General features: G+C 39.0%; 1 protein-coding gene and 1 long non-coding RNA gene across 6 annotated transcripts; one reads left to right on the forward strand and one right to left on the reverse strand.

Moving 5' to 3' along the window:
• Positions 1 to 418: 418 nt before the first annotated feature.
• On the reverse strand, positions 419 to 22,177 carry LOC139582505 (nucleoside diphosphate kinase-like). Of its 5 annotated transcripts, none has more exons than XR_011676373.1 (6): positions 21,460 to 21,695; positions 14,784 to 14,914; positions 13,619 to 13,720; positions 1,629 to 1,741; positions 1,234 to 1,409; positions 419 to 570 (listed from the first exon to the last, which is right to left on the reverse strand). XR_011676373.1 is itself a non-coding variant. In XM_071412582.1 (6 exons), exons 1-5 carry the CDS (start codon positions 21,614 to 21,616, stop codon positions 1,270 to 1,272), a joined length of 624 nt encoding a protein of 207 aa, XP_071268683.1. In that variant the 5' UTR covers positions 21,617 to 22,177; the 3' UTR covers positions 419 to 584; positions 1,234 to 1,269. The 5 variants fall into 5 exon arrangements, 3 of the variants coding, with proteins under 3 accessions (XP_071268683.1, XP_071268674.1, XP_071268697.1); XR_011676376.1 differs by having other exon boundaries at positions 419 to 584; XM_071412582.1 differs by having other exon boundaries at positions 419 to 584; positions 1,234 to 1,390; positions 21,460 to 22,177.
• Positions 15,418 to 15,863, forward strand: LOC139582549 (uncharacterized). The gene is made up of 2 exons (XR_011676378.1): positions 15,418 to 15,516; positions 15,738 to 15,863. It is a non-coding gene; the product is annotated as an uncharacterized lncRNA (long non-coding RNA).
• Positions 22,178 to 26,985: the final 4,808 nt, after the last annotated feature.

The raw sequence follows: 26,985 nt of genomic DNA on the forward strand, positions 1-26,985 counted from the left end.
TTGCATTTAAGAGCAGTTGGAGGCCACGGAAGGAGAGTTGTATGGCATTGAAGCTCGTCTGGAGGTTTGTTAACACAGTGTCCAAAGAAGGGCCAGAGGTATACAGAATGGTGTCGTCTGCGTAGAGATGGACACCTACAGTAATGTTACCCTGTTTTTTTATGATTCATATACATTCTTAACCCTAAATAATCTACAAGATCAGACAATTTTTTGCAAGGTAGGCACACCTGCAGAGCACGTTACCCAACTGCATAAGGTTAGTCTGAATACCAACCACTGAGAAGTGCGTAAGAAAGGCGTACATTTCCTACTTCTAAATCGGCTCCTAAGTGACTTTCCTACTCATCATTATGAATTTTCTGAATCATGGCAGCATTAGTATCACGTTTTAGGAAAGACCCAGATACAGACAGTGTCGAAGTAACAAAAGTTTATTACTAGAACAGAGGGCAGGCAGGCAAAACGACAGGTCAAGGGCAGGCAGAGGTCAGTAATCCAGATCAGAGTCCAAAAGGTACAGAACGGCAGGCAGTCTCAGGGCAGGCAGAATGGTCTAAACCGGGAAAACTAGAAAACAGGAACTTTAGAAAAGACAGGAGCAAGGGTGAAAACGCTGTTAGGCTTGACGAACAAAACGAACTGGCAAAAAACAGAACACAGGTATAAATACACAGGGGATAATGAGGGGAGACACTTGGGGGGTGGAGACAAGCACAAAGACAGGTGAAACAGATCAGGGTGTGACAATTCAGATGGGTTCAGAAACATCTCCACTCAGAAAGAAAAAGATTCCAGACACCATTTAGTTACTATTAGATAAGACATCCCATAATACACAAAAAAACTAATTGCAAATACAGCCAATGAGTTTGTAGAGTTGCAAACTTGAAGTCATTAGGTCCAAGCGATATGGGACCAAATAGTAACTACACTCGTAAATTTGTCCAAATACCTATGATTTCTTCAAATGGAGGGACTAAATATATAAAGTGCTTTCATGTCTAAATGGTAAAATGGATATTCATTAAATCAGCCTCAAATAAACTAACGATGTGTCATATGGATCATTTGATCTTAAATCCAAAAACGTATGGGGAGGACGATACATTACTGTATAAGAGTAGGCGAGGGGCTCTTGGGTATTGGAGCCTCCCACGATGGAGAAGGCTGAGTATTGCAAGCAGGACACAGAGTTAGGTATGGTGCCACTGTTCCTGATGGTCATTCTACCTTGTTCACGCTCTCTTTCAATCTCTGCCTTCTTTCTCAAAGCTCGTAGGTGCTATTGTGGTCATAGCAGTCCCAATCCACCAGTTCCTTTCGATGAAACCACAGCTGGATCTCCCTCTGAGCCCCATCTACTGAATCACTGGCATGGACCACATTTCTGGAAAATAAATACAAACCTACATTCAAGTCCAGTTTAGTATTTTGCATTGAAATGATGCACCCAATTTCAAAACACTTTCACAAATGATCAATTTCATGTTTATATATTCATTTGTTTTTATGCCTCAATTAATATTGTAAAATTAAATTATTTAAATATTCGTTTAAAAGGGTATTGTGCAAATTATTGTAAAGTGAAAGATCTTTTCATTTGAGTCTTTATTGAAAAGGTTCACCTGCTGATGTGAATGCTGAAATCGCCCCGGACGGTGCCTGCTTGGGCCTCGGATGGGTTGGTGCCTCCTACCATGATCCGGGATGTCTGGACCACATTATGACCCTCCCACACCTGGACAACAAGAAAGGATGTAGTGCTTACCAGGATTAGGGAAATCCTATCTTAAATCAGTCAATTCAGCAAATGAATTGAAAGTGAATCAATCACACAAGTGGTTAGGTGTTTTGGAATTTAACAGATACAGTGCCTTCAGAAAGTATGCACACCCGTTGATTTTTCCCACATTTTGTTATGTTACAGCCTGAATATAAAATGGATTACATTAAGATTATGGGGTATTGTGTGTAGGCAAGTGACAAAGTAATGTCAAAGTGGAATTTTGTTTTACAAATTAATAAAAAAAGAAAATCTGAAATGTCTTGAGTCAATAAGTATTCAACCACTTTGTTATGGCAAGCCAGAATACCTTCAGGAGTTCATCCATAAATTGGATGGACTCACTCTGTGTGCAATAATAGTATTTAACATGATTTTTTAAATGACTACCTCATCTCTGTACACCACACAATTATCTGTAACGTCCCTCAGTCGAGTAGTGAATTTAAAACACATTCAACCACAAAGACCAGGGAGGTTGTCCCATGCCTTGCAAAAAAGGGCACCTACTTTGAAGCCAATTTTAAAAACAGTTTGAGTTTAATTGCTGTGATAGGAGAAACTGAGGATGGATCAACAACATTGTAGTTACTCCACAATACTAATAAAAATATTCCAAAACATGCATCCTGTTTGCAACAAGGCACTTAAAGTAATATTGCAATAAATGTGGCAAAGCAATTTACTTTTTGTTCTGAATTCAACGTGTTATGTTCGGGGGCAAATCCAATACAACACATTACTGAGCACCACTCTCCATATTTTCAAGCATAGTGGTGGCTGCATCATGTTATGGGTATGCTTGTAATCGTTAAGGACTGGGGAGTTTCAGGTTTTTCAGACAAAATCCATTATTTGACCCATTTAGAGACTTACTCAGAAAGACTCACAGCTGTAATCGCTGCCAAAGGTGCTTCTACAAAGTATTGACTCAGGGGTGTGAATGCTTATAGGTCATTCTATGAAAATGTTGGCTTTTTGAACAGCCAACTTTTTTTTTTAAGTTAAAAAAATAAAAAATAATAATAATCAAAACTTAACCAGATAATAGTTAGGCGCTTAACATTATAAATCAACAAATGACAGCTTAAATTTTTTTTTTTTTACTACATTACATAAAAAAAATGCTTGCGCTGCCTTTTTGTCACTGGTGTTACCTATATTTTAGATGACAATTCAGGCTTTCTAGAATGTCATTTCAGTCTTTAATTTGTATATATAATCAAAGACAGTATTGTTATTAACCTTTTCTAAGAAATTATTTAAATCCTCTAAATCCTTTAAGTAAGTCTGGTGTTTTTGTTTAAGGGAGGCTGCTCTGCGGTGTGGGTCGTCATCCCTGCGCTGTCTGTAGAGTATTTGCTTTTCAGCAGCACCTAATGTCGCCATATCTATTGTGGTATCCCAGGAGGTCTACCCCGGGGGATGGTAATAGAGGGGAGGTACATGAGGTGACTTTGGCTCCCTCTGCTGGGAATACCGGAGCTGGGCACCCCGACACGGACAGCTAAGTGAAGGTAATTAGAGGAAAGTGCCAACCAGCCGTGGAGGCTAAATAAAAGGAGCACGATGGCATACCGCAGAAGAGAAGGGAGAGAGGGGCACCAGTTAATAAAGAGAAGGAAGACCGAGCAAAACCGAAGTTATTTTTTTCTGTTTTAGTAAAGTTGTTTTTCGGACTAAAGCCTGTGTCAATCTCTGCACACTCCACCCAACGGTTTACCACACTATCAAAAGGAAAGCCATATTATGTGATTACAATATTGAAACAGTAATAAAATGCTAATAAGTATTTTTTAATATAATTGTTGAGGGTTTTATAAAATGTTACGTTGAGAAAAAGGTTTGTGGTGTTATTGACTGTCACTGGTGTTACCAGCAAGAACAGTAACACATCTGCAGACAAGATGGCATATCTAAGATGGCGGCCACTGTAGCTCAAACCACACTTTTTAAATTGTAAATCAATCACTTAATCATGCAATTTTATCAATATTTTTTATACAATTTATTTTCCCCTTACTATAAACGGTATAACACCAGTGACATTTTAAGTCCTCGCATGAAATTACCAAGTTAATCATCAAATTGGTGACATAAGAAGCACCATGTTCTTTTCAAAACAGTCCCGTCTCCAATTAACCTTTGACCCAGGAAGAATTTGGCAAGGATGTTGCATTTTTTGTGGTGGTTTTTATACATTTTAACACCAGTGATATGAAATGGAGGGACAGCTATTACTTGTCAATTTGTAATATTTATTTGATATTTTAGTTTTTTAAGTAGTCCACTAATTAACTATAATACTTTCCTTTGTATTATGACATTTAAAGAGGGAGAAAAATATATTTTAAAACTCAAAATATGTCACTAAACCATGACTCCTGACCCGAGGGACAAGCCAATTTCAATAGTTGGGTGAGAAAGAAAATATTGAATCCATTTTGAATTGAATCTGTTACACAACAAAATGTGGAATAAGTGAAGGGGTATGAACACTTTCTGAAAGCACTGTATGCATGTCTATGGTGTATACTATGTAGGCACCTGATCTGAGCCATCAGGGAGACTAAGCATCTACCAACCCACCACCAGATTAGGGGGGGCAATGTAGCCTATGTTTTTTGGTTCTTAAATCACTATCACCTACTAATTAAGTTTTCATTTTTGCAGATTGTGTTTGAGGTAGTAATGTATCAATATTTGTTGTTTACAAATGAGCTATGACAGAGCCAATGAATTTGGATTTGACCCCCATTTTAAAATCAAATGGTTTCGACCATTTGGAAGTTTAGTAGGCACGGCAGGGCAAACCCGTTTCGGTGATATCTGGAATATAATCAAAATAAATCAAACACGTTTTGGGACTCATTAAGCAGTTTTTACCTGAATAATCAAGTTGAAAGGTACATTTATATTCCTAAAACTTAAGTTGAAAATGATGCTGTCGCTGCTTCCTGTTGACAAGACATTTTGATAAATAGTCCGATGTCAGAACACAGTATAAAGGTGTCCAAATCAATAACCAATATGCAAAAACAGTTTGTGATATATTGAAAGCCTAAACATAAAATTTACTATCTACACGTACAGTGCATTCGGAAAGTTTTCATATTCATAAATGTCATATTCATAAATGTAAATTCACTAATAAAAAACACTTTCCCGTGTTTTCTATAAGGAATTCGAGCAGTACATTAAGACCAATCAACATTCTTCTAATAAGAAAGCTGTTAAATCAATATGTGTGTTCCTTTTAAGGTCTTTGTATAATCTGTAATTTGTTGTACACCCTAGCATATGTTATCATTGTCTATTTGTGTACTTCTTGTATGTATACAGAATATTCGTCATTATTAAAAATAAATGTAAAAAACACGCTTTTAATTTGACACGTCAAATAATACAATTCTATTATAGGACGTTGTGTGTGCTGAATTTGCACGTGCAAGCCATCACCCCATAACTACCAACGTTATGTGTTTACAATACCGCGTTGGTGAAAATAGACCAAATTATTAGGGTGAGGCATGTGGGCTACTAACGGCTTACTACACACTTAATATTAATTTCTTAGCTACAGTATACATTTCTCCCTTGCATATCACATCATTTATGCACCAGCATACAATACATTTTTGGCATTCTCTGGATTTATGGTGGGAACTCCATTGAATAGCAGGCAAACGTTAGGGATTTCTTTGCAACACTTGCAGTTAGCCACTGAATCCTTCCAAACGGCTCATTGTTGAATTTGCGATTTCCAACTTGTTTTGTAATCTTTATGTACAATGGCCGATGAGCACCGATGTTTTATTTATAATTTCTCTTCATTATTTCTCTTCATATGACAAGGATTAAAAAGGATTTGCCAGTAGATTGTTGACTTGATGACAACTGATGATGACTGCTAGCTAAGACTTTGAAAGTAAGATGTTGACAGTCCAATCAAAGCTTCTGTAGATAGAATGACATCAAATCACATTATATCTGTGGCCAATGACCTTGAGCCTTCTTGGATAGGCTCTTCTAATATAACTATGACAGAACCCAAGGGGTTAAGCATTTATGGCAATTTAGCTAGCTAATTTGTCCTTTTTAGCTAGCTTGCTGTTGCTAGCTAATTTGTTCTGGGATATAAACATTGAGTTGTTATTTTACCTGAAATGCACAAGGTCCTCTACTCCGCCAATTAATCCACACATAAAACGGTCAACTGAATTGTTTCTAGTCATTTCTCCTCCTTCCAGGCTTTTACTTCACTTGACTTTATATTGCGATTGGCAACTTTCATAAATTAGGTGCATTACCGCCACTGACTTTGTTCGTCTTTGTCACCCACGTGGGTATAACCAATGAGGAGATGGCACGTGGGTACCTGCTTCTATAAACCAATGAGGAGATGGGAGAGGCAGGACTTGCAGCGCGATCTGCGTCAGAAATAAAACTGACTTCTATTTTAGCCCTTGGCAACGCAGACACTCGTTGGCGTGCGCACGAGCAGTGTGGGTGCAATAATTGAATAACATAGATTTCTAAATGTATTTTGCAGCACTCGTGCACGCGACGCAAGCGGTGTAGTCAGCCTGTATGGCACACTACTGTCCCATAAGTGACAGAAAACTGAGCCAATCATGACAGAAAACTAAGCCAATCACGCGCAATGCTCTGTATTTTCTGCTGGCTAGCCCCACCACCACAGAAAGCACTGAGCTAGACTGAAACACCTGCATTTTGGAGCTGCCTTACTCAAGAAAGCAAAAAAGAGACCATGTTTCTATGCGGCTTTATTAACTCAATTACATTTTTTCTTTTCACATTGTTTAAAAACTGATATGTCACAAACTGATATGTGACTCGTAAAAAATTAAGAGGCCACTGTAAAATGATCAGTTTCTCTGGTTTTACTATTTATAGGTATGTGTTTGGGTAAAATGTAAATTTTGTTTTATTCTATAAATTACTGACAACATTTCTCCCAAATAAAAATATTGTCATTTAGAGCATTTATTAAAAATTCAGTTTTGTGAGACCTCGATTAATGCAAAAAATAAGTTTATATTAATTTTTAAACAACACAATACTCATGTTTTAACTTAGGAAGAGTTCAGAAATCAATATTTGGTGGAATAACACTGATTTTCAATCACAGCTTTCATGCGTCTTGGCATTCTCTCCACCAGTCTTTCATATTGATTTTGGGTGACTTTATGCCACTCCTGGCGCAAAAATTCAAGCAGCTCGGCTTTGTTTGACAGCTTGTAACCATCCATCTTCCTCTTGATCACATTCCAGAGGTTTTCAATGGGGTTCAGGTCTGGAGATTGGGCTGGCCATGACAGGGTCTTGATCTGGTGGTTCTCCATCCACACCTTGATTGAACTGGCTGTGTGGCATGGAGCATTGTCCTGCTGGAAAAACCAATCCTCGGAGTTTGGGAACATTGTCAGACCAGAAGGAAGCAAGTTTTCTTCCAGGACAACCTTGTAGTGGTTTGATTCATGCGTTCTTCACAAAGACAAATCTGCCCGATTCCAGCTTTGCTGAAAGCACCCCCAGATCATCACAGATCCTCCACCAAATGTCACAGTGGGTGCGAGACACTGTGGCTTGTAGGCCTCTCCAGGTCTCGCACTCACTGTGTAATTTTGGATAAATGTTGTCTGTAGTTTATAGAATAAAACCAACATTTTCATTTTATTCAAACACATACCTATAAATAGTAAAACCAGAGAAACTGATAATTTTGCAGTGGTCTCTTAATTTTTTCCAGAGCTGTATTTATTTAGAGATTTTTTTTAACCTAAAAGTGTGGTGCTCAAAACAGGTGGGGCTTTGCCACACCTGCCCTGAATGATGGGTCTCCACTGTCTCCGCTCACCTGCTGCCCGATGTGCATGTTTTCCTAGATATTGAAAGCATGTACAATTACTCACGCTCTCAGTGTGTAGCCTACTCCAAGTAGGCCAGAGTAGAGTGATATGACTGCTTGGATTAACAACGACAGTGTGTTATATAGACTTATTTAGGAAAAGTCAAGGACGGAGGGGGGCATGACTTAAAAAATGGCAGAGTAATATTTATTTTTAAATTCTGAGCAGTCAAAATTACTGCTTTAGCGGTTCTAGAGTTAAACAATTGATCTTGTGTCATCATGTTTTACACTACACTAACATCACCAATCTGAGGTAAAAAATAGATACCCTTACCCTGCCCAAGGTGTTGGAAGAGGCTGTATTGGGATGAGGATTCATCAACACCCTGGAAAGATGTTTGTGGTGCATTCACTCATAACACTTTTTTGTGATACATTAGTGTATTGTTTTCAAGTTTGAAAAGGTAAGCAAATGCATGTATTCTCATAAATGTAGCCCATACATACATTCATTCTTTGTAGCAATTAGATCTTTCATTGCTTTGAACTAGTAGTTGTAGTTCATATTGATTATGTGCTGTTCCTTCTCTCTTTCTAGAAGCAATCAGTTACAAGGCAATTTGAGCAAAACAGAAAGCACAAACCACTGCATTTAACCACAGGAAAACCGAATGCAAACAATCCAGTTATGCCCTCCGTAAGTCAATCAAACAGGCAAAACGTCAGTTCAGAGACAACGTGGAGTCTCAATTCAACGTCTCCGGACGTATGTGGCAGGGACTCCAGACATTTACGGATTACAAAGGGAAAACCAGCCACGTCGCGGATATCGAAATCTTGCTCCTGGAAAAGCTAAACACTTTCTTTGCCCGCTTTGAGGATAACACAGTGCCACCGATGCGGGCTGCTCCCGAGGACAGTGCTCTGTGGCCGAGACGGCATCCCTAGCCGCATCCTCAGGGCATGCGCAGATCAGCTGGTTGGAGTGTTTACGGCAGCGGTATAGCCAAGCAGTTTGATCTCAGGCCTACCCCCAAAAAGTTATTATTATTCAATATACATTTTTATATGTATTTATTTTATTACATTTTTAAAAGATACGCATGTGAGATTTATTTTCTATGGGTAATTTTAATAGAATGTAACAAAGAAATAGTCCGCGACAATCAAGTTGACTTCCGACTATTGGTTACATTTAAAATAAAATCATACGGTGGTTTACCTGAACAACGTCACGTGGATAAACTTTGTAGTGCATAAGCTAGCAAGCTCTACCACGCTAGCTTACTCGAATTGACTCACCAGCTAAGGTAATTTAGTAGTTCTAGCAATGGCAAACCAAATGTCGATCGCTAGGTTTAAAAAAAAAAGAGACGTCTGGAGGAAAAAGAGTGTGTGCCAGAAAATAATTTGGATCAAACTACCGATAGCTTCCAGAATGAGACATTAATAGGTGGCGCCAGGATAGAAACAACCACAATCGCCATCACAACCGCCAATGCCACGTTGAGCCAGGCATGCTTGCCTACCCCACCGTCTCCTCTAGTTCTTGATGCTGCGGGTGGGGGTGAACCTGCAGTAGGTCCACCGACAGATGTGTCTGCAGTTGATGAACCAGCCTGTCAACCAAAGCTAGCAAAGTTCCCTTCAAGTATGATAAATGGCAAATCACGCTGCTTCTCTTCAAGGTGGTATGACCAGTTTGTGTGGGTTGAGTATAATAAAGCAAAAGATGCAATTTATTGTAAGTTTTGTAGGCACTTTCCTGGGGCAAATGTCGAATTCAGATTTGTACGAGATGGATTTAAAAACTGGAAACTCGCAAGAAATTCTTGCTGCAAACACAAGAATAGCAAATTACATGCTAGTGCCCTTGCAAAATTTGAATCCTACAAAGCGACCCATGGGCCGAGAAGTCGTGGGACTGAGTTGAACCAAATACATGGCGATGCAAACATGGATTTTATAGAAAGAAACCACGCACCTGTTAAAGTGGTCATAGATATTGTTCTAATGTGTGCAAAGCAGGATATTCCACCCAGAGGGCATAGAGAAACCGAAGAGGCAATCAACAAAGGTAACTTTTTAGAAATCTTCAATTTCATCTCAAAGTATGACTCAGAAATACAAAACAGGCTTAATGAGCTATCTCGCAATGCCACGCTTATGACCCCCGAAATTCAGAACTGTCACGTTCTGACCATAGTTCTTTTGTATTTTCTTTGTTTTAGTGTGGTTAGGGCGTGAGTTGGGTGGGTATTATCTATGTTTTCTGTTTCTATGTGGGGTTTCTCGTTTGGCCTGATATGGTTCTCAATCAGAGGCAGGTGTTAGTCATTGTCTCTGATTGGGAACCATATTTAGGTAGCCTGTGTTCTATTGTGTTTTGTGGGTGGTTGTCTTCAGTCTTTGTGTGTCTGCACCAGATAGAACTGTTTCGGTTTTCACTTTTGTTGTTTTGTAATTTGTAGTGTTCAGTTTTTGATTATCATTAAATTAAGATGAACACTAATCACGCTGCGCTTTGGTCCTCTCCTTCTTCCACCGACGAAGCCGTTACAAGAACGAGTTGCTGGAGAGTGCAGCATCATTGTTACTGTGCAGGATAAAATATTAAGTTCTGCACCTTCCACGCATTGAGCCATACTAGCAGATTAATATGAAGATCAATCTAAACGAGAACTCATTGCTGTGTGCATCCGATATATTCATGCTGGAATGATTAAAGAAAGAGCTGTTGAGTTTATGGAAACCGCTGATTTGTCTGCACAAGGAATTTCTGGGGAAATACTTGTTGCAACCCCTGGAGTTGGATCCCACTCTGTGTATGGGTTTTTGTTTCGATGGCGCTTCAGTCATGTCAGGGAACAGAGGAGGGGTACATGTCCTACTAAAGCAAACATTTAAGCAAGCGGTATATTTGCATTGCAACTCCCACCGTTTGAATTTGGTTCTGTGCACCGTGGTAAAAGTGCCGGGACATGTCAGTACTTTTTTTGAGACAGTAAACCAGTTACACACATGTATGAATGGATCCCACAGACATGCTCGATTCATAGACGTACAGAAAGAGTTGCATCCAGATAGACCATGTATCGAGCTAGAAAGATCCACGGATGTACGTTGGAGTTCAAAATCAGGGTCAGTGAGTAAAGTGATGTTACTGCTAGATGTTCTTGCAGAACCTCTAACCTCTATTACAAAACTCTACATTATCTGTGATGGACTGTATTGGTTTAATTGAAATCTTCAAAAGTAGCTTTTCTATGTTCAGAGATAACTCAGGGGGAGACTTTGATAAAGTTCTCAAGCTAACTGAAGAGATGATGATTAAGCATGATATTAGTAATTGGGATGTGAGCGCATCATGGCAGTGAAAACTGCCTGTAAAATTGGCAGACAGTGTAGTCACAAATTCATTAGGGACAACATCCAGCATCAAGAGTGCCAGTGACCTGAGGCAACTTTGGTACAATATTCTAGACAGACAGATTACTGAGTTAAACTCAAGATTTCAAGAAGACACATATGGGATCATGCAAGCGGCAGCCTCCTTTTCCAAAGAATCCCAATCCTGCGGCCTTAAAGAGCAGCTGAAGAACACATGCGATCATTATGCAATATAAATTGAGGATGCTGAATTCACTGTTTTTACTCAGCAGTTGAGTCGCAAAATGAACATGGCAAGTGACTTTTCCTCCATAATGAGTGTACTTGACAGCTGCCCCGATGATATTTTCCCTAATTTAAACGGTCTGTTAAGGATCATTGTCACACTTCCAATGACATCATGCAGTGTGGAGAGACTTTTCTCAACAACAAGGATAAAAAATCGTCTTCGCACATCAATGACAAGCGCCCAGCTGAACCACTTCAGTTTGCTGTCTTTTGAGCGTGAACTGACAGATACATTGGATTATGATGAAATCATCACCATATTCAACTCAAAGTCTCGCCGTCTGCGCCTTGTGATGTAGGTCACGCCTTATGATACATCTACTAAAGGTAAGGTACCTTTTTATAGTACTACTGCCCGCCGTGGTATAAATGGTAACATCAAATATAGGCTTGTTTTCCCATCAAGATTAAAGTGCGCCTGAAGATGAGTTTTATGTTGTTGGCAAATTGGCAACTGGTCTACAGTTACTGTCTTATTTTAATATGCTGGGATAGGTAATTATTTGTATATGTAACGAGTTTGCTCCAAGTACTATGCACTAGTATGAAACGATTGTATTACGAAATAATATATAGTGCACATCGCAAAATAAATGTAATAAACAAGTAGAAAAAATGCCTATCCAAATTTTTATAGGCCATCCCAAAAATGTATTCTGGCTACGCCCCTGGTTTACGGATATATTCAATCTCCCTCTACCCCAGTCTACTGTCCCCACTTGCTTGTTCCTGTACCCAAGAAAGCAAAGATAACTGAACTAAATAACTATCGCCCCGATAGTCAGTGCTTTACTAGTCAAGGATCATATCACCACCTTACCCTACACCCTAGACCCACTGCAATTTGCATACCGCCCCAATAGATCCACGGATGATGCAATCGCCATCGCACTGCAAACTGCACTATCCCATCTGGACAAGAGGAATACCTATGTAAGAATGCTGTTCATTGACTACAGCTAAGCCTTCAACACCATAGTACCCTCCAAGCTCATCATTAAGCTCAGGGCCCTGGATCCAAACCCCGCCCTGTGCAACTGGGTCCTGGACTTCCTGACGGGCCGCCCCCAGGTTGTGACGGTAGGCAACAACACCTCCACTACACTGATCATCAACACAGGGGCCCCACAAGGGTGCGTGCTCAGGCCCCTCCTGTACTCCTTGTTCACCCATGACTGTGGCCACACACGCCTCCAATTCAACCATCAAGTTTGCAGACAACACAACAGTGGTAGGTCTGATTACCAACATTGACAAGACAGCCTACAGGGAGGAGGTGAGGGTACTGGCGGAGTGGTGCCAGGAAAATAACCAATGTCAACAATATTAATTAAGGAGCTATACCAAGAGTGTGCAAAGCTGTCATCAAGGTAAAGGGTAGCTACTTTGAAGACTTTTTTTGGTTACTACATGATTCCATATGTGCTTTTCATAGTTTTGATGTCTTCACTATTATTCTTCAATGTAGAAAATAATAAAAATAAAGAAAACCCTGAAATGAGTAGGTGTGTCCAATCTTTTGACTGGTACTCTATCTAAAACAATTGTTATTTATATTTACAATCCCCTCATCCAAACAGATTACCAATTTACCTAGCTCATCAATAGTTTATCAATTTGTAAATTACGGTGCATAGAGAATGGTGTTATTTCTATCAGGGAAAAATATGTCATTCCACCACCGGAACCGACAGGTTTCCTTGTGCGTAAAGGTCTTGGAATTATGAGGGAATTACGTCAAGGTCAGAATACGATGTATCTGTAGACACACCTCTGCCACACCTTCATTTCTCTCATCTCCACCCCAAACAAATAGGTAGCTGGCACATGCGTTACCTCGTGCCTAATTTTATGGTCAGAATACACATAGAAAGAAAAGTGCATAAAAAAGGATTAAAGTTCATTTTACGCTCATGTAATCTGGGTCTGAATTCCCCCCTAGTTGAATAATGGTACAGTAGGTAGCCCAGAGGAGATGATAGAGAGGTGGTTCAAGTCTTGGGCTAGGCAGTGAAAAAGTTAACTGAACTGGCAAATGGAGGACTACTGGTCTCAGATCATACACATCACTGACAATCTGAAATGGTCCACCTACTACCGTTGATCAAGGTACATGAACAAGGGTGTTAAACAGCTTAGTCTAGCGGTTATTCTCTAGACCTTCCAGGTGTCCATCTCTTAGAGGATGCCCAGACTGATCAGTGAAGTGAGAAAACAATGAAACTGAGCAATTCAAGTTTGGATTACCAGGCTATACAGAGGCAGGAAGGAACTCTCACCATAACAACTATGGGACCAGAGGTCATGTAGTACAGGAGAGTGGGGTAAAAGGGCTTCCTCCTTAACTCCTGGTAGTGCTGAGAGAGCAGCTCCTCTGATGCCTGAAAGAAAGAAAGCCAACATTGTGTTAACCTTTATTTCACAGTCTGATATTTACAGTGACTTCATTAAGTATTTATACCCCTTGACTTATTCAATATTTTGTTGTGTTAGAGCCTGCATTCAACATTTAAAATCTACACAGATTTTCAAGTGGATTTAAGTCAAAACAGTGAACATTCACTGTCTGCTTGGTAAGCAACTCAGTGGTACTCAGTTTGCCCCAAACATAATGCTTTGCATTCAAGACAAAAAGTGAATTGCTTTGCCACATTTTTTGCAGTATTACTTTAGTACCTTGTTGCAAACAGGATGCATGTTTTGGAATATGTTTATTGTGTACAGGCTTCCTTCTTTTCACTGTCAATTAGTATAGTATTGTGGAGTAACTACAATGTTGTTGATCCATCCTCAGTTTTCTCCGTTCACAGTCATTACATTCTTTAACAGTTTTAAAGACCCATTGGCCTCATGGTGAAATCCCTGAGCTGTTTCTTTCCTGTCGGGCAACTGAGTTAGAAAAGACACCGGTATCTTTGTAGTCACTGGGTATATTGATACACCATCTAAAGTGTAATTAATAACTTCACCATGCTCAAAGGGATATTCAATATCTGCTTCTTTTTTTGTTTTACCTATCTAACAATAGGTGCCCTTCTTTGTGGGGCATTGGAAAACATCCCTGGTCTTTGTGGTTGAATCTGTGTCCATGCAATTTATGTGACTTGTTGAGCAAATTTTTAGTCCTGAACTTAGGTTTGCCATAACAAAGGGGCTGAATACTTGATTCAACTCCTTTAATTTGTGAAAATTTCAAAAAACATGATTCCAGTTTGACAATATGGGGTATTTTATATTCAGGCTGTAATGACAAAATATGGATAAAGTCAAGGGGTATGAATACTGAATGAACAAGCACAGTTCAAGTTCCAATTGTCGTATCAGAGTGCAAGTTGAAGCTACTATCATATTGCTTATTTTCATACTACTTATACCTATCCAGATCGACACAAATACCTAGGAGGCAGGGGCTTTGGGGTTCATTTGGAATTGGCCATCTCTCACCTGCAGCATCTTCATGCCCACCAGTTTGAAGCCTCTCTGCTCAAAGCGTTGCATTATCTGTCCCACAAGGCGGCGCTGGACCCCATCTGGTTTCACTGCAATAAGAGTACGTTCTCTCACACCAGGGATCCCTATACACGGATAGAAGAATAACTCTCTTACACATATGCTCTGAAGGGTAGTCCCAGATACAGATTAAGCCTAGTCCTAGACTAAAAAGCACTTTCAATGGATATTCTCGATTTAACTGGCTTTTCTGTCTCTGGGACACCGCCCCTTAAACTTTTAGCAACGGGCATGCCAACTTTGGATGTTTAATTTCAGACATCAATTTCCTGTGTTTGAGGGGTGCAAAATCCACATGTTACTTAAATCTCACTGGATTGATTGCTTTCATTTCACCCTTTCAACTCTTTCCTACTCTTGATTGTGCAATTCCCTTTTCCCCGTTAACGTTACGACTGCGGAAACGTTTGCAATGACCTATTGTTGCGTCAAAAAACAGAACACTCAAAACATGAGCACAATGGCAGCTCTTCCTTTAAAGAACTCCAGGCCTCAAGAGGGCAGATAACCCAAAAACACGGGTGGAACTAAAAAATTAAGCCAGGATTTCTGGAGGGACTACTTTTACATGCGCACCTGGCAGATAAGCATGGGTATAAAATGTTTGGGCTTAGGTTGGGTCCTCAACATACAAACAGCTCATTGTTCAACCCTAAAGACGCAACTGGTATGTAATGTTTGGAATTATTTATTATGTTGCATCCAGTGCTTAGCACAATTTACATGTTTAACTCTGGTAGGAGTGGTGACTTCTTTTGTTGTGGATATTTTCTGACTGCAGAAGTAATTGCTTGAAGTGCTAGATTAAATTGTTTCAAAGCCATGCTTTGTTGGTGTGTCATGCATTGTTTATTGTGTAAAATAATGCATGTTTATTCTCTGTTTAAGGTTATCAACCTATTCCTATTCCATATTCCTTATTCCTCTGTCATTCAACTACTCTATTCAACAAATCAACTGTTTCAACATATTCAACAAATGGCATCAAAACCATAATAAAACACTGGAAAGGAATTGAGTTGTCCCTTTGCATCCTTCACGTGTTGAGCAAGCCGTTTTCAAGTTTGGGCAGAGCTGAAATAATTATAACACCTAGACAACTTGACACCTATCATTTTAATAATTTTGGCGCTGTCGTTTTACAAGCTCCTAACCAACTGTGCCATTTTGTTCGTTTTTTTTTGCATTGTTTGCAACTTATTTTGTACATAAAGTTGCTGCTACCGTCTCTTATGACTGAAAAGAGCTTCTGGACATCAGAACAGCGATTACTCACCTCAAACTCACCTCAAAGATTATTTTTTTTATGAGTCCGACGCTAAAGACATACTGCTTTCCGGAGAACAGGCCCAAATCCCTGTCATTCATGTGAAGAAAAGGCGGAGATACCAAAGGAGAATGTCGGGGTCCCTGTTAGGATTCGTAGGTAAGTGAGTAAATCGCCATTACCATCGGTTCTATAGGCCTACGTGCAATCAGTGGAAAACAAACTTGATGATCTACGGTTGAGACTATCCTACCAACAGGACATTAAAAACTGTAATATCTTATGTTTCACCGAGTCGTGGCTGAACAACGACACGGATAATATAGAGCTGGCTGGGTTTTCCGTGTATCGGCAGGACAGAGAAGCTACGTATGGTAAGACGAGGGGCGGGGTATGTGTCTATTTGTCAATAACTCCTTTTGCGCGATGTCTAATATTAAAGAAGTCTTGCGGAATTGCTCGCCTGAGGTAGAGTACCTCATGATAAGATGTAGACGACACTATCTACCAAGACAGTTCTCATCTATATTATTTGTAGCCATCTATTTACCAGAACAAACCAATGCTGGCACTAAGACCCCACTCAACGAGCTGTATATGGCCATAAGCAAACAAGAAAATGCTCATCCAGAAACGGCGCTGTTAAGTGGCCTGGGACTTTAATGCAGGCAAACTTAAATCCATTTGACCTAATTTCTACGAGCATGTCACGTGCAACCAGAGGAAAAAACCTCTAAAACACCTTTACTTCAGAGATGCATACAAAGCTCTCCCTCGCCCTCCATTTGGCAAATCTGACCATAATAATCTCCTCCTAATTCCTGCTTACAAGCAAAAACTAAAGCAGGAAGTACCAGTGACTCGCTCAATATGGAAGTGGTCTGATGACGCGGATGCTACACTACAGGACTGTTTTGCTAGCACAGACTCGAATATGTTCCGTGATTCATCCAACGGCATTGAGGAGTATACCACCTCAGTCAGCAACTTCATCAATAAGTGCATTGACGACGTCATCCTCACAGTGACCGTACGTACACAACCCAACCAGAAGCCATGGATTACAGGCAACATCCGCACCGAGCTAAACGCTAGAGCTGCCGCTTTCAAGGAGCGGGGCACTAATCCGGACACTTATAAAAAAAATCCCACTATGGCCTAGAACGAACCATTTAAACAGATATCTTCCTGCAAGTTGGCTTCCAACAAAGATTGGATATCACATTGCAAACCACCATAATGTGACAAGAAATATTCAAATAAGGGTGTACACACTTATACCTCAAAGGAAATAAGCTGAAAAAGAAATGTACTCTGCTGTAGTTGATTGTTATTTCAAAAGAACACAAAGTATAAAATGGCAAGGGATTTGATTAAAAACGACACGGAAAATGGAGTTACATTTAAGCAACTCTGAGTGAGAGAGTAACCCGGCGCTACATATTTTACTGGTTTGTGACTCATTGACACCAGCCCCAGTTAGAAGGGAATAAAGCAGCCCAAGAGTTAACACACACAGGAACTTTAATCACACACAGGAGAAGATGAACATGGGGATAAACAGGTAACAAAAATATAAACAACATGTAAAGTTTTAGTCCCATGTTTCATGAACTGAAATAAAAGATCCCAGAGATTTCCCCATATGCACATAAAGCTTATTTCTCTCAGATTTTATGCACAAATGTGTTTACATTCCTGTTAGTGAGCATTTCTCCTTTGCCAAGATAGTCCATCCAACTGACGTGTGGCATATCAAGAAGCTGATTAAACGGCATGATCATTACACAGGTGAACCTTGTGCTGGGGACAATAAAAGGCCACTCTAAAATGTGAAGTTTTGTCAACACAATGCCACAGATGTCTCTTCTTTTGCAGGAATGTCCACCAGAGCTGTTTCCAGAAAATGTAATGTTAATTTCTTTACCATAAGCCGCCTCCAATGTCGTTTTAGAGAATTTGGCAGTACGCCCAACCGGCCTCACAGACCACGGTAACCACGCCATCCCAGGACCTCCACATCCGGCTTCTTCACCTGCGGGATCATCTGAGACCATCCACCCAAACGGCTGATGAAACTGTGGGTTTGCACAATCGAAGAATTTCTGCACAATCTGTCAGAAACCGTCTCAAGGAAGCTCATCGTCCTCACCAGGGTCTTGACCTGACTGCAGTTCGGCGTCGTAACCAAATTCAGTGGGCAAATGCTCACCTTCGAAGGCCACTGGTACGCTGGAGAAGTGTGCTCTTCATGGATAAATCCTGGTTTCAACTGTACCAGGCAGATGGCCGACAGCATAGCGTGTATGGCATTGTGAGAGTGAGCGGTTTGTTGATGTCAACGTTGTGAACAGAGTGCCCCATGGTGGGGTTATGGTATGGGCAGACATAAGCTAGGGACAAAAAACACAATTGCATTTTATCGATGGCAATTTGAATGCACAGAGATACCGCAGAGAGATCCCGAGGCCCATTGTTGTGCCATTCATCCACTGCCATAACCTCATGTTTCAGCATGACAACGCACTGCCCCGTGTTGCAAGGACCTGTACACAATTCCTAGAAGCGGAAAATGCCCCAGTTCAGTGGTCTGCATACTCACCAGACATGTCTCCCATTGAGCATGTGTGGGATGGTCTGGATTGGCACGTACGGCACAGCGTGTTCCAGTTCTCCCAAATATCCAGCAACTTTGCACAGCCATTGAAGAAGAGTGGGACAACATTCCACAGGGCACAATCAATAGCCTGATCAACTCTATGCGAGAAAGACCTGTCGCTGCATGAGGCAAATGGTGGTCACACCAGATACTGACGTGTTTTCTGAACCACACCCCTACTTTTTTGAAAGGTAACTGTGCAACAGATGCATATCTGTATTCCCAGTCATGTGAAATCCATTTCAATTGACTTATTTCCTTATATGAACTGTAATTCAGTAAAATCATTGAAATTGTTGCATGTTGCATTTATATATATTTTTTATGTACATTGTTGGTATGGTTCTTTAATGGACAGAAACAGAGATAATAAATTCAGGCGATAAATACACTGGCCTGAATAGATATTTTCAAAGTACGATAGAGTGGGATATGGGATATAACAACAAGAATAATGTCAAGGACTGTATATTATACAAATAGTAGGCTATTGCACAGAAACATACAAGAGCAAAGACTCATCACTGCAGACAATATCAGTAGTAACATGAGAACTTCATAGAATATGGCTACTCTATAAACTGCAATGATATCAACAGCTTACTTTGTAGTTACGCAACCCATGCACATATGTCTACCCACAGTCACAGACTGGAATAATACTGTTCAGCTACAGGCAATATTTACTCCCTTGGAGAGCATGGGTCAGGCTGGCTAGCCAATCAGGGCTAGTGTGTGCAATGGATTGAGACACATGGCTATTGTCCGATTGGCTGAAGCCATGAGGTGGAGGAGATGTTAATCTGTCATGTGAGGGGGAGAAAGGGTGAGGATGGGTTAGAGTCAGACAGCACGGCTCCAGAAAGCAAATAAACAAGTGCTCACACAAACGGTGAGTGTCACACAAACATAGCGTCCTGTTGCGCCCTCAGCAGGGGGATTTTGTAACACAGAGTTGGATATTTATTTTATTTAGTGTCATTTTAACTCCCAAATTATCAACACCATGACCAGAGTAGTTATATCACAAAATGGGGATGGGAACATATAAACCCTAAAATAGTGTTACATTTGAGCCTGAATTTTGATTAATGTGTGAAATGCTAGAAACTTCTAATCTGTATTTTGGCAAGGAATAAACGTGTATAGTTAATCTACGTGCATAGTGACAACCAAATAGAAGACAGAGTGAGTGCCGTGTGTATATGCGGGATCTTGTGTGTGAGCGAGAGAGGCAAGGTAGAATTGTGCTTCTGTTTGTAAACCTCACCCTATCAAGTAGCCTATAATTCAGTTGAAATGTATGACCCACTACCCTATTTACAGTAGCCTACTTCTTAAACAGGTCTGTCCTCGTGGTTTAATAAAGTACTAGGTCACGATCACCTATCCAAATGTGACCACTGTGAAACAAAATGACCCTACACCACAAGTGTCCAATCTGATCAAATATTATTTGATCCAAAACAGGGTTACTATTTTAGCCTGCCCTTACCAATGAGTGATACACTTTTAATTTGTATTAAGTAGACCGAGCTAATGGCCTAACGATTCACTAACCATATCCAATTAAGAGCATGTGAAGGCATGTGCACAACCCACCTGTCCCTGACTTTTCCTAAATGTGTGTATTTTACACTCTAGCAGAACTTTGGGATAAATATAATAAAATATAATAATACAAATACATTGATGATTTTTACCTCAAAGCGTCAAAATGACCATACGCATATTGAAACAGTAGAATAGCCAGGACAACCAGTACCAACAGCAACCAGTCTAATAAATCCATTTACTATACACTATCACAAAGAAATCCATCAAGATTCTGTTTAGGAAGGTCATAAAAACATGATACCTTGACAATTTATTTCAAAAGAACAGAAAAGCATGTTTCGACTTGTATTTTTTAAATCTATCTATGCGTAGTAGCTGAGGCTATATGGCTGCATCATGAAATCAACTTTAGCAGACATTACATGCTTATATTCCCCTGCTCTGCCACAGTCAAGACACACAGTATATATTTTACAGTAGGAATATAATGGAAAAAACAGAAAAATATAAAGGATATTTTTCACAAATGGCTATAGCGGATTGTCAACAGTATTTTGAAAATGAACCCATACGCACAATTTTTTGATACGACTAGGTTCTAGAAACAACTGAATCTACTCCTCTGGCCTGCATGGACCTCTGGAGGATTATTTGAAAAAGTGCTGTTTGGTAAACTCTGTTCCCTTTTTGTCAGTGCACACTGAGCTGGTCATCAGTCTCTTCATTCTCAATTTGACAATTGATAATATTGTCACCCATCAGACTATTGTACATTTTTGTCTTTAGACCACATCTATTATAAGTGTTAAATTAGTTTGAATTTTGTTTAGGTGTAGTTTGGATGGGCAACTAGCTGGGCAGGCAACTGTTGTCCTACAGTCAGAAAATACACTATGGTCATTTTAGAATTTACAGTCTATGCACTGCAGGATCAATCTATTTATTTCATATGGAATATTTGCACAATTGAAAGATCAACGGTCAGAATTCCCATTATGACCTTTCTAGTAGTGTTAATCACTTTTCTGTGCAAGCTTAACAAAAACATATGAATAGCCTACTTGTACACTACTATAGTATGATAGCCTATAGTACTTACAATGGTATAGCCTACATAGGCTACTAACCTGATATGGTACTGTATCCAGTGCATCGATGCCCAAGGAGGATAAAAAATGCGAACTCAGTGATATAACTTTTACTCGCTGGTAGAACTCCCCAACCCCGACAGTACGGACTCGGCAGGATAAGGTTTTTCAGCGCACACCTTTGAAATAGAACCATTATTTCAACAAACCAAAGTTATAGTTGACTTGTGATATTCTTCAACATATGTACCTGCTGAAGTCAGTAATGCTCCTTTAAAAGAAATCACGAGCCCCACCCCCGTAATTTTAGAAAGGTAGCATAAGGTACATGTTTAACCCCAAATATGCTGGTTTTAGGTCTACAGTGGCACGACCAACATATGTTGGTTTTCAGTGTGCCTGGCCCCTGGTAAGTGTAGGCCCACATACAGTGCATTCGGAAAGTATTCAGACCCCTTGATTTATTCCACATTTTGCTACGTTACAGCCTTATTATAAAACAGAATTAACTTATTTAGACCCTTTGCTATGAGACTCGAAATTGAGCTCAGGTGCATCCAAAGAAATTCTGCAGCATTGAAGGTCCCCAAGAACATAATGGCTGCCATCATTCTTAAATGGAATAAGTTTGGAACCACCAAGACAATCAGGGGAGAAGGGCCTTGGTCAGGGAAGTGACCAAGAACCCGATGGTCACTCTGATAGAGCTCCAGCGTTCCTCTGTGGAGATGGGAGAACTTTCCAGGAGGACAACCCCTGCAGCACTCCACCAATCAGGCCTTTATGGTAAAGTGGCCAGACGGAAGCCACTCCTCAGTAAAAGGCACATGACAGCCCGCTTGGAGTTTTCCAAAAGACACCTAAAGGAATCTCAGACCATGAGAAACAAGATTCTCTGGTCTGATGAAACCAAGATGGAACTATTTGCCCCGAATGCCAAGCATCACGTCTCGAGACGTCTCTGGCACCATCCCTACGGTGAAGCATGGTGGTGGCAGAATCAGGCTGTGTTGATGTTTTTCAGCGGCAGGGACTGGGAAATTAGTCAGTATCGAAGCAAAGATGAATGGAGCAATGTACAGCGAGATCCTTGATGAAAACCTGCTCCAGAGTGCTCAGGACCTCAGACTGGGGCAAAGGTTCACCTTCTAACAGGACAACGAGCCTAAGCACACAGCCAAGACAACGCAGGAATGGCTTCGGGACAAATCTCTGAATGTCCTTGAGTGGCCCAGCCAGAGTCCGGACTTGAACCCGATTGAACATCTCTGGAGATCTGAAAATAGCTGTGCAGCGACGCTCCCCATCCAACCTGACAGGGCTTGAGAGGATCTGCAGAGAAGAATAGGAGAAACTCCCCAAATACAGGTGTAGGGTCATACCCAAGAAGACTCAAGCCTGTAATTGCTGCCAAAGTTGCTTCAACAAAGTACTGAGTAAAGGGTCTGAATACTTATGTAAATATTATATTTCTGTATTTATTTTTATACATTTGCAAAAAATTTTAAAATAAAACTGTTTTTGCTTTGTCATTATGGGGTATTGTGTGTAGATTGATGAGCGGAAAAAACTATTTAATCTATTTTAGAATAAGGCTGTAATGTAACATTTGGAAAAAGTAGAGGGGTCTGAATACTTTCCTAATGCACTGTACATAAAGGCCTATTTAAAAAGTTACCCATTGAAGATGCATGCAATTGGCCTACATCCTCAACTGCTGACAGATTTTTTTTTCTGACACTTATTTGGTTGAATAAAAACTAAAATACAAGAATGCCTGATTTCGGGCCTTATTTTTAATAACAATTAAGTGTTGGAGTCAGACTCTGGATTAAGATTAAAGGGCAATTTTGTTCTAAAAGAAGACAAACCAATATTAGCCGTATAATACTAGTTTCGTATTCATTATCATCATCGTTAAAATAATAGCTATGAAAAAACTATTTAAGAAAGTCCTCTTTCTTTAACGAAATGAACTACACTAGAATTAGGGCTTCACCTAGACCTGTAGGCTAACAGTTCCACCAAACTGTTGGCAAGTGCAGGGAGCAGAACTCCCATGGTTAAATTATTAAAATTGCCCTCGAGTCCCATCCACCCCTTTGGAAGCTAAACAAACACGAACATCATGTCAACAAACAAAGAGTGGGTCATTTACCTGAAAGAGAAGCCAAAATTGGAGCAAGTAAAAAGACAGAGTCTAGGGTCATGGTCACACTGGATTGAAAAGAATAACCCAGAACAATCCATATTCCCTTCTCCAAGCACAGTGTTTGTAGAGCTAAGGCTAAGCATTTCCATTGCAATGAATCCTAACCAAACTGAACTTTCTTCATTTCTGGTGACCATGAACAAGCAAGGCATGTCATATGAGAGAAACACACACACAGACACACCTACAGGAAACAATTTATCCACAGTAAATATCAATAACTTTTTTTTGTTAGGGGGTAGATCAGATTTAATATTGCTGATAGATTGCAGCTTCCAATGTAATTGTCTGCATCATTTCCAATCCCACATATACAGTATATCACAAAAGTGAGTACACCCCTCACATTTTTGTAAATATTTGAGTATATCTTTTCATGTGACAACACTGAAGAAATGACACTTTGCTACAATGTAAAGTAGTGAGTGTACAGCTTGTATAACAGTGTACATTTGCTGTCCCCTCAAAATAACTCAACACACAGCCATTAATGTCTAAACCGCTGGCAACAAAAGTGAGTACACCCCTAAGTGAAAATACTGATGTACCGAGATGAGATCCTCAGACCCCTTGTGAGACCATATGCTGACACATGCACATTTGTGGCCTGCTGGAGGTCATTTTGCAGGGCTCTTCCTTGCACAAAGGCGGAGGTAGCGGTCCTGCTGCTGGGTTGTTGCCCTCCTACGGCCTCCTCCACGTCTCCTGATGTACTGGCCTGTCTCCTGGTAGCGCCTCCATGCTCTGGACACTACGCTGACAGACACAGCAAACCTTCTTGCCACAGCTCGCATTGATGTGCCATCCTGGATGAGCTGCACTACCTGAGCCACTTGTGTGGGTTGTAGACTCCGTCTCATGCTACCACTAGAGTGAAAGCACCGCCAGCATTCAAAAGTGACCAAAACATCTGCCAGGAAGCATAGGAACTGAGAAGTGGTCTGTGGTCACCACGTGCAGAACCACTCCTTTATTGGGGGTGTCTTGCTAATTGCCTATCATTTCCACCTTTTGTGTATTCCATTTGCACAACAGCATGTGAAATTTATTGTCAATCAGCGTTGCTTCCTAAGTGGACAGTTTGATTTCACAGAAGTGTGATTGACTTGGAGTTACATTCTGTTGTTTAAGTGTTCCCTTTATTTTTTGGAGCAGTGTATATACACAAACACACACACACAAATATATACACACATGCATAAATACATATACACACACACATACACATATACACACACATAAATATATATACACACACAAATATACACACACATATATGAATGCACACACATATATGAATGCACACACATATATACACACACATACATATATGCACATATATATACACACACACATATATATATACATATATGCATATATATATATATATATGCATATATATATACACACACATACATATACACATACATATATATATACATATATGCATATATATATATATATGCATATATATATATATATATATATATATATATATATACACACACACATATATACACACATATATATATATATACATATGTATATATACATACATATGTATATATACACGTATATCTATATATATTTATACACACATAAAAATATACATATATATACACATGTATATGTATATATACACATATTTGTATATATACACACATATATATTACACACACATATATACATACACATTCATATGTATATATACACATATGTGTATATATACACATTTATATTACACACACATACAAATATACACGAACGCACACACATAATTACATACACATATACATTCATATGTATATATACACGTATATATATATACATACGTATATGTATAAATATATATATACACACGTATATGTATATATATATACACACGTATATATATGTATATATAAACACGTATATTAATATATATGTATATATATATATATACACACGAACGCACACACATATACACACACACACATATATATACATACATATATACATACAAATATGTGTGTAATATATATGTGTGTATATATACAAATATTTGTATATATACACATATATGTATATATACACATATTTGTATATATACACACATATATATTACACACATACATATGTATATATATTACACACATACATATGTATATATACATACATATGTATATATACACACGTATATATACACACGTATATATACACGTATATGTATATATACACGTATATGTATATACACACGTATATGTATATATACATACACACGTATACGTATATATACATACACACGTATATGTATATACACACGTATATGTATATACACACGTATATGTATATACACACGTATATGTATACACACACGTATGTATACACACACGTATATGTATACACACACGTATATGTATACACACACGTATATGTATACACACACGTATATGTATATACACACGTATATGTATATACACACACACACACGTATATACACACACGTATATGTATATACACACACACACACGTATATGTATATACACACACACACACGTATATGTATATACACACACACACACGTATATGTATATACACACACACACACGTATATGTATATACACACACACACACGTATATGTATATACACACACGTATATGTATATATATACACACACGTATATGTATATATATACACACACGTATATGTATATATATACACACACGTATATATATACACACGTATATGTTTACACACGTATATGTATATATGTATACACACGTATATGTATACACACGTATATGTATATATATACACACACGTATATGTATATATATACACACACGTATATGTATATATATACACACACGTATATGTATATATATACACACACGTATATGTATATATATACACACGTATATGTATATATATACATATACGTGTGTATACATATACGTGTGTATACATATACGTGTGTATACATATACGTGTGTATACATATACGTGTGTATATATATACGTGTGTATATATATACGTGTGTATATATATACACACGTATATATATACACGCGTATATATATACACGCGTATATATATACACGCGTATATATATACACGCGTATATATATACACCCGTATATATATACACACGCGTATATATATACACACGTATATATATACACACGTATATGTATACACACGTATATGTATACACACGTATATGTATATATATACACACGTATATGTATATATATATGTATATATATATACACACGTATATGTATATATATATGTATATATATATATACACACACGTATATGTATATATATACACACACGTATATGTATATATATACACACACGTATATGTAT

This window comes from Salvelinus alpinus, chromosome 1 (genome assembly GCF_045679555.1).
Source record: "Salvelinus alpinus chromosome 1, SLU_Salpinus.1, whole genome shotgun sequence".
NCBI lineage: Eukaryota > Metazoa > Chordata > Actinopteri > Salmoniformes > Salmonidae > Salvelinus > Salvelinus alpinus.

Coding starts and splice junctions, on each gene's coding strand:
- LOC139582505 (XM_071412582.1), bottom strand. CDS start 21,616: ATGGTTCTATTTCAAAGGTGTGCGCTGAAAAACCTTATCCTGCCGAGT. Junction 14,915..21,459: donor TGGATACAGTACCATATCAG/GTTAGTAGCCTA, acceptor ATCCGTGTATAG/GGATCCCTGGTGTGAGAGAA. Junction 13,721..14,783: donor TGGGCATGAAGATGCTGCAG/GTGAGAGATGGC, acceptor TCTTTCTTTCAG/GCATCAGAGGAGCTGCTCTC.